The sequence below is a fragment of the Echinops telfairi genome, unplaced genomic scaffold (assembly GCF_000313985.2).
Source record: "Echinops telfairi isolate 266 unplaced genomic scaffold, ASM31398v2 ScPeMD7_655;HRSCAF=1070, whole genome shotgun sequence".
NCBI lineage: Eukaryota > Metazoa > Chordata > Mammalia > Afrosoricida > Tenrecidae > Echinops > Echinops telfairi.
This window is the reverse complement of record NW_022104553.1, coordinates 16,923,640-16,931,020: the sequence shown is the minus strand read 5'-3', so window position 1 is coordinate 16,931,020 and position 7,381 is coordinate 16,923,640. Positions and strand designations below refer to the sequence as shown.

The window sequence follows — 7,381 nt, the reverse complement described above, 5'->3', positions numbered from 1 at the left end:
GACTGCTGCGTCTGCAGGGGTGGGGTGGGAGGGGGGCTATGCGGGGACCACTCTGCGTCTATCCTTCCATTCATCCACCCGTATGCCCGCCTCCTCCTCTACTGCGCCCCTGTCCCACCCTACCCCTCTGTGCCTCGGTTTCCCCATCTGCACCTCGCGCTCACCTCGCTTTCTGGATGCGGGACCCTTGGGGAGTCCGGGTGGCGGCAGCGTGGGGGGCTGGCCGGGGGAGGCAGCGCGAGCGCGTGTCTGTGAGCCGCCGGTGCTGGGCGTGTACGCGCGCGCTCGCGGATGGATGGGGGGCAGGAGGGGGGGCGGCTGGCAGCGTGTCCGCGACCCCCGGGCGGCCGGCCGGCTGCGCTCTCCAGCTCTCCGGAGCAGATGGGCTCTAGGCTTCCGTTGGGCTCTGACTGCCACTGCCTGGATCCAGCTCTCGGGGCTGGGAAGAGGCACCTCCCCCTCCCCACCTGCTGGGGACCCCTTTTCCCCTGCCCCTTCCCGCAACCCCCAGTCGCCCCCGGGACACACCCTCCTCAAACGCAAGAATGGTTCGGTCCACAGTCTCATCAATGTTTTATTCAGCAAGTCCAGGTCCCACACACTCCGTGACACCCTCTCCCCCTTCCCTTCCCCCACCGTGAAGTGGCCCGGGGCCACGCTCCGCCTCCGGCTCCGCTTAACCAACCCCTTCCCAGCTTCCAGGAGTTTCATTTGCATTTCCGGGAGGCAGTGTCCAATGGGAAGGCGGCACTCTACCTCCCCTCCCAGGGGGGCGGTACTCCCGGTGGACTGCACCACTCCTGGGATCCAGAAACGGGGTGGGTGGGGGTGGCGACATCCAAGCTTGGGGGACAGGAGGTAGGTCATCTGAGGAGGGGGTTCTGGCCTTGGAAGAGGCCCAGCAGCCCGCTGTCCGGGGCAGGATCCTTGATAATCTTCTGTATCTGCAGGGGCAAGGGGGGCGGTGGTCAGGGAGAGTTGAGGGTCCTGGTTTGCCTCAGGGTATCGCTCCAGACTCCATTTCTCTTGTCCCCACCGGTATCTCTTCCCACAACACCCCGGCCTCCCTGTCACATCTACCTAAATTAGCTCCAATTCCCCTGACATTTTGGTCCCTTTTGCTGGCTGGGGCCATGGGTGGTGAGTGGTTCTGTCTTGCCCCTTGGGGAATCTTTGTGTACCCCTCTGTCTTAAGCAGCCTCATCCCCGGCCCCCTCCTCCAAGGCGCCCTACTCCCAAATCTCCAGCCCAGACCTTGACCTCGAGATCCGATGGGAGCCACTTGGGATCTCAAAGCCCCTATGCACTGCTAACAAGAAACTGCCTACCACCTCTGGGCACCTGGCCCTGGCTGCAGCCCACCTCCTCCCATGCTGCCCATTCCCATCCCTTCACAGCTCCTACCAACGTTTGCCTCCCGGAGGTCAGCAAAAAGGTCCCCCACCTCGACCTGTGAGCCACTCACCCTAGCCAATTCACCATACAGACAACTACACCCAAACCAAACCCACTGCCATCGAGTGGAGTCCATTGAGACTCAAAGCGACCCTGGACGCTGGCAGAACTGCCCCTGTGGGTTTCCAAGGCTGTCAGTCTTTACAAGTCGGCAGACAGCCTCCTCTTTCACATGCGAGTCTTCTGATGGGTTTGAACCCCTGACCTTGCACCCAGTGGATGCCTGTTCTAACAACCCCATATGGAGTTTGGCCCTGGCTGGAGATCTTTACAGGAGCAGACAGCCTCATCTTTCCTCGGCCGAGAGGCTGGCAGGGTAGCAGCACAATGCCACACCCACAGTGCTTCGGGGCTGCCACTTGCCTGCCACAGGTCTGATGGAGAGACAGCTCCATGAGCAAAATCCCACAGGTCTGGGGGGTGGGGCTTGACTCTGGCTGCCTCCACCCCCACCCCCCTCTATCCATCGGTTTGCCCACAACACCAGGAGTAAGACCCGCTGTGGTCCTGTCTCAGGACCTTTGCACAGGCTGCTTCCACCTAGGGAGGGGGAGGGGAGAGAGCCTTTTGGAATTGGAATACTGGTTGCCCCTCCCCGTCAGAGGTCACCCTGGCACTCCAAGGTGGGGAGGTGAGCCTCGAGTTTTCTGCCCCACTCTCAGCAGCATCCCGTTCGTTCTCAGTGCTTATGGACTCACCTGTGTAATGCGGCCCCCCACCCCCAACCCGCTCAGGAGGTGCAGCAGTTAAAGCGCCGAGCTGTCACAGAAAGGTCGCCGGTGTGGCTCTGAGTGGGAGAAAGTTGAGGCTGTCTGTTTCCGTGAAGACTGCGAACCTCGGACACCCACAGGGCCAGCTCTGCCCTGTCCTGCAGGGTCACTGAAGAGCCGGAGTCTTGTTGGGTCCTAACCCTGGTGTTCACTAAACGCTGTACTGTGGCCGGTCAAACCCAGGGGATTTTCTCTGGCTTGCATAAAGCTTTACAGCTTCTGAAGCTTCCTCCATGGGGTCGTGTGAGGTGGGCTTTCTCCATGACATTGGGGTCCGGGCCTCTGCCAGCCGGACTCCCTCCGCACCTCACTGGGTCTGGGCCGCCTCTCTGCGTCGAGTTCGCAGCGCCCCTAGAGGCGGCAGCGGGGACTGCGTGCGGCGTGGGAAGAGGGTTGGGGGTGGGAGTGGTCCCCAGGTGGGAAGTGGGGTGGTGAGGAGGCGCTGAAGCCCTTACCTCCTTGAACTGAGGGTGCGCGGCATCCCTCACAAGCTGCAGAATGAGTCCCTCGCTGGTGGTGAGGAAGGCACCGCTCTGGCGCATGCGGGACAGCGCCACCAACCTGTCCACCTGGCTGCGGTGGGGGGTGAGCGGAGGCGGGGGTGGTGTCAGCGCTGGCCGGCCACGCCCACCTCCTTCCTTCCCCTCACCCTCGGCCCCGCCCCGCCCCCAGCCAGGGAAGGGACCCCTCACCTGCGGGAGGAGCAGGCGTCCACCACCACGTGGACCTGCAGGCCGCGGTCCAGGAGGTCCAGGGCTGTGTTCTGGGGGCAGAGGGAAGTCAGAGACAGGCCTGGCCGGGAATAGGGGTGTCGGTCAGGGGTAGGGGATCCGGATCAGAAGTGAGGACCCAAGATGGGGATGGAGGGGAGGCTCAGGATCAGGGCAGGGCTCCCCAGTCAGGATGGGGAGGGGATACTCCAGTCAGGGCAGGGGAAGGGGTTCCCAAGAGGATGAAGGTCCAGGGTGAGGATGGGGAGGGGGAACACCAGTTGGGGCCGGTTATGAAGGCTAAAGATACTGGGACAGGCACTCTGAGGGGTCCCCCAGGGAGAAGTGGCTCAGGGGCCAGGCTCTCACCAGGATGCAGGCCTGAGCCTCGATGCCGCAGAGCAGGACGGAGCGCAGCTGCGCCCGGGCGTCCAGCTCCTGCTGCAGAGCAGGCACCATGCTGAAGCAGGTCTTCGGCAGTGGCCGCAGCCCATTGGCTCCCAGCTCCGGCACCGTGGGGCCCAGGCCCTGCGGGTACTGCTCTGTCAGCACTGCCGGCACCTCCAGCAGCCGAGCCACCTGTGCAAGGGGCCAAGGCCAGATCTGAGCGTGGAGGGCTGGGGGTCAGGACTCCTGGTCTGAGGAGAAGGGCTGGGGGTGGGCCTTGGACTCCCGGTCGGAGGGAGGCGAGCCAGTGCGGTACCTTGAGCATGCGGGCGGCCACGGAGACGATCTCAGGGAAGTAGACGATGCTGTGGCGGAACTTCTCCTGCATGTCGCATAGGAACAGGATGGATGAGCCGGGGTGCACTCGGCCCAGGCCGCCCCTGGCAGCCGCCATGTCTGGGGGGTAGGGGGAGAGAGGCCGTCGGGCAAAGGCCAAGATGCTTCTTGGAGACGGCTGTGGTGTTGGGGGGTTTCTTTGGGCTCTGAGGAGCAGCGGCCGTAGAGTCCTGAAGCGGGAGCGGGTCACAGCTCGCCCAGTCCCTGCCTGGGGGGAACATCCTCCCCTCTCCCCCAAGAGAAACTGAGCCGGGGCGCGGCTTGTTCCAGGGCACCCAGCCGGCTGCTACTATGAGGTTAGAACAGTCACTTACGCATGCGCACACATGCACATCTGGGGCCTTGGCTCCAAGCTGTTTAGTTGGATTCTATGTGGTGCGCCTGCACAACGGGGGTCCGAGGTGTGAATTCAAGCTTCAAACCTGACTTCCCTGAACTTCCCTCATCTCTCAACCTCTCCCTAACCAGGGGCCAAACCCCTTGGCTGAGGCTCCCTTCCAGGTCTTGTTCTACACCCAACTGGGTGAGAATCCACAGGGGTCTTACAAGCCTGTGAGTGGCCATCTAAAGCAAACTGCTGGTCTCTTCCCAGCCAGAGGGAGAGGAGTGAAGAAAATGCCTGGGAACAAGCCCCAGCAGGAACGGGTGCCTGGTAAGCATATTCCCCAACTCTGAGACCAGAAGAAACTAGGTGGTGCCCAGCCACCTGTTCTGAAAGGGCTCACAGAGAACCCTCAATACAGTCAGAGCAATCGCCAGATGCCAACGCAAAATCATTTAAAACCAAAAAGGCCAGGTTTACTGGACTGAAAGAGACTGGTGGGACCTTTGAGACTATGTCTAGACACCCTGCGGGCAAAGGTTCCTCCGTCAAAGGACTCTGCAGGCAGGCCCAGGGAGGAAGGGAGGGGCGTGGGAAACACTGGCAGGACGTGGGAAGAGTGCTGTTATGTTGTGGGGCCTGCAACCGTGCCACACAACAAAAACGGGTGTGGATCCCTGAATGGAAAATCAGTTTGCAAAACTTTTGATCCGAAAAACAAAACAGCAATAAAAAGAACCTGCTCTATAGACTCTTGTCCGCATCAGAGTAAAACGTGAGAACATAAAAGGGGTGTGAACTAAGTCCACAGGGAAGGAACACCCCATCCTCTGTGATCCAAGGATTGTAAATAATAAAATCCTCATCCGAAGGAGGGGATGGCATCAGCGCTTAAATTGCGGACACGTGGTTTTCAGAAGGCTTTGGGTGACTGTGGAAGCGCAGATGCCATTTGCAGGCCCACACGTGGATTAACCTCTGGTGCGTCCCCTTTGACCAGGCTCCAGGGCGGTGAACAGCCTTGCTATCAGACGAGAGCACTGGAAAGCCAACGATGGCTGATGAAGGTTGGTTGGTTAGTTAGGTGAACATGTAATGCTTTATCATCTGATCGTTTGACCCATTCTACAGTTGTTTCAGTTCTTAACATTCTCTGCATTCTTTTTGTTTGAGGTTTTTCTACATCTTGCCTCCTCATGGTTGTGGTTTTTGGTTTTCTTGCTTCCTGTCTGTGTTTTGAATGATCTTCTGTATGTGAAATCCAGGAGGGGTTGGTCGATAGAGACAGTAGTAGGATTGGTAATTGCCTAGGACAGTAGTTGTCAACCTGTCGGTCACAACCTCTTGGGGGTAAAATGACCCTTTCACAAGGGTCACTTAAGACCATCGGAAAACACGTTATTTCTGATGGTCTTAGGAACCGAGACTCTGATCCTCTATCTGTCTCCAGGCGGATCTGCCCACAGGCAGATATGCCCACATACGAGTATCTGGCGTGAAGACTGTTACCCATGCTACATCATGCTTCAAGACAAAATTTCATTTATTTGTCATTATAAATAAACATTTCACAATATATTATTACATGTTGTTTTTGTGATTCATCACTATGCTTTCATGATGTTTAATTTGTAACAATGAACATATATCCTACAAAAAATAAATAAATAAAAAAGAAAGAAAATACATGCTGCATAGCAGATAGTCACATGACGATTCATAACAGTAGCAAAATTACAGTGAAGTAGCAACGAAAATAATCTTATGGCTGGGGTCACCACCACATGAGGAACTGCATGAAAGGACTGTGGCATGAGGAAGGTTGAGAACCACTGCCTTAAAACCTACTGCCATTGGGTAGCCCTCTTCTTTGGGGTACAGGCATGGGGTGGGGGAGGCTGGAAGGAGGCGGGAGCTAATAATGAGTGCAAGAAGGAAGAAAATGTTCTAGAACTGATTGCAGCGGTGATTATACAACCCTTTCATATGACTGAACGATGGAAGTATATGACAGGTGAATTCTCAATAAAACTACTTAAAAGAAACACAAACACTGCCACCCAGCCAATTTTGACCGAGTGACCCTACAAGGTGTTTCCAAGGCTGGAAAGCATTACAGGAAGACAGCCTCGGCTCTCTCCCTTGAAGAGGCTGGTGGGTTTGAACTGCTGACTTCGTGGTTGGCAGCCCAATATTTCACCCACTGCATCACCAGGGCTCCTGAACCTGGCTTCGCCATGGCCAGCAGGTTGATTCTGACACACAGCAGGCCTTTGCAAGATTTGAGTCTGGAAATCACTCAGGGTCAGACCGTCTCCTCTTTCTCACACGGAATGGCAGGTGAGTTTGAACCGCCAACTCTGTGGTTGGCAGTCCAGGCCACCAGGGCTCCTAAATTCAGCACTAAGCCGGGATGAAGTGAGGAACAGAGATGGATTGCTGACTGGGTATGGGTTTCCTTGTGGGGTAGTGAGAAAGTTCTGGAACGCGATCGAGGTTCACAACTGTTCAGTGAAGAAGCGAGGTTCAGGCACCCCTCGCAGCATTGGGCCCTACGTGATTGTGCTCTGCAGGGCTGGTGTTTTCTTTACAAATGGGAGGTCTGCAGCTGCCTGGCTCCAAGAAAGCCTATAGGCGCCATTTCCCCCACGGCAGGGGCTCACATCACGTCTGTGTCGCGTGTTGGTCTCATGCACCTGCATGGACTACTCTCATGGATGAAACTTTGCCTTTCCCGAGGGATGTGTCCACTAGGCTGGGCCATAGTTCTCAGATGACGTAATTGGTGGGAAACTGAAAATCGGGAAGAGTATATTCCTTCTGGCAAACTCTCAGCATTCGTGCATTAAGGAGCCTGGGAGGCCAAGGCTCCCCATAGAGGAACCTTCACGTTCCATCCCACTCACATTCTCCTAAGTAGAAGTTACTCCCTACCATGCTCCCCCTCTTAATAATGCCAATTTTATGGTGCTGTTTGCAAACACATGGTCACTGACTATACACTTGGAGGTCAACTGCTTGAAGGTTATCTGCCTGAAGGTTGTCAGCCATCTAAGACCATCAGACCCTATTGTCTGTCCCACCCTCAGTAGGACCCACTCCCTTCTGCTAAGGATAATGGATGGTTCCCCTGAAGGAGAGCCCAGACACCCAAGGTCAAGGCAACTCAGGATCGACCAAGGTTAGGTTGCCATCTTGACTCTAGAGCCCGCCTATCTGGTTCCTTGTATGCCTTCCTGTCATGTGTGCCCCTAGTGCCTCCCCTTCCTATTGCATGTACATCCTAGCTCGTTCCCCTCCTGTTACGTGTATGCCTATTGTATAACCCCTTGGTGTGGCGT

General features: G+C 56.8%; 1 protein-coding gene across 2 annotated transcripts in view; it reads right to left on the bottom strand.

Moving 5' to 3' along the window:
• Positions 1 to 554: 554 nt before the first annotated feature.
• The window catches only part of ISOC2 (isochorismatase domain containing 2), a 15,224-nt gene continuing 8,397 nt past the window's right edge, over positions 555 to 7,381 (bottom strand). For both annotated transcript variants that reach the window (XM_004715711.2, XM_045292977.1), the window contains exons 2-6: positions 3,639 to 3,778; positions 3,305 to 3,514; positions 2,918 to 2,988; positions 2,681 to 2,798; positions 555 to 944 (exon numbers count right to left, since the gene is read on the bottom strand). In XM_004715711.2, coding sequence (XP_004715768.1) covers positions 864 to 944; positions 2,681 to 2,798; positions 2,918 to 2,988; positions 3,305 to 3,514; positions 3,639 to 3,776 — 618 coding nt within the window. In that variant the 5' untranslated portion in view covers positions 3,777 to 3,778 and the 3' untranslated portion in view covers positions 555 to 863. The remainder of the gene's footprint in view (positions 945 to 2,680; positions 2,799 to 2,917; positions 2,989 to 3,304; positions 3,515 to 3,638; positions 3,779 to 7,381) is intronic.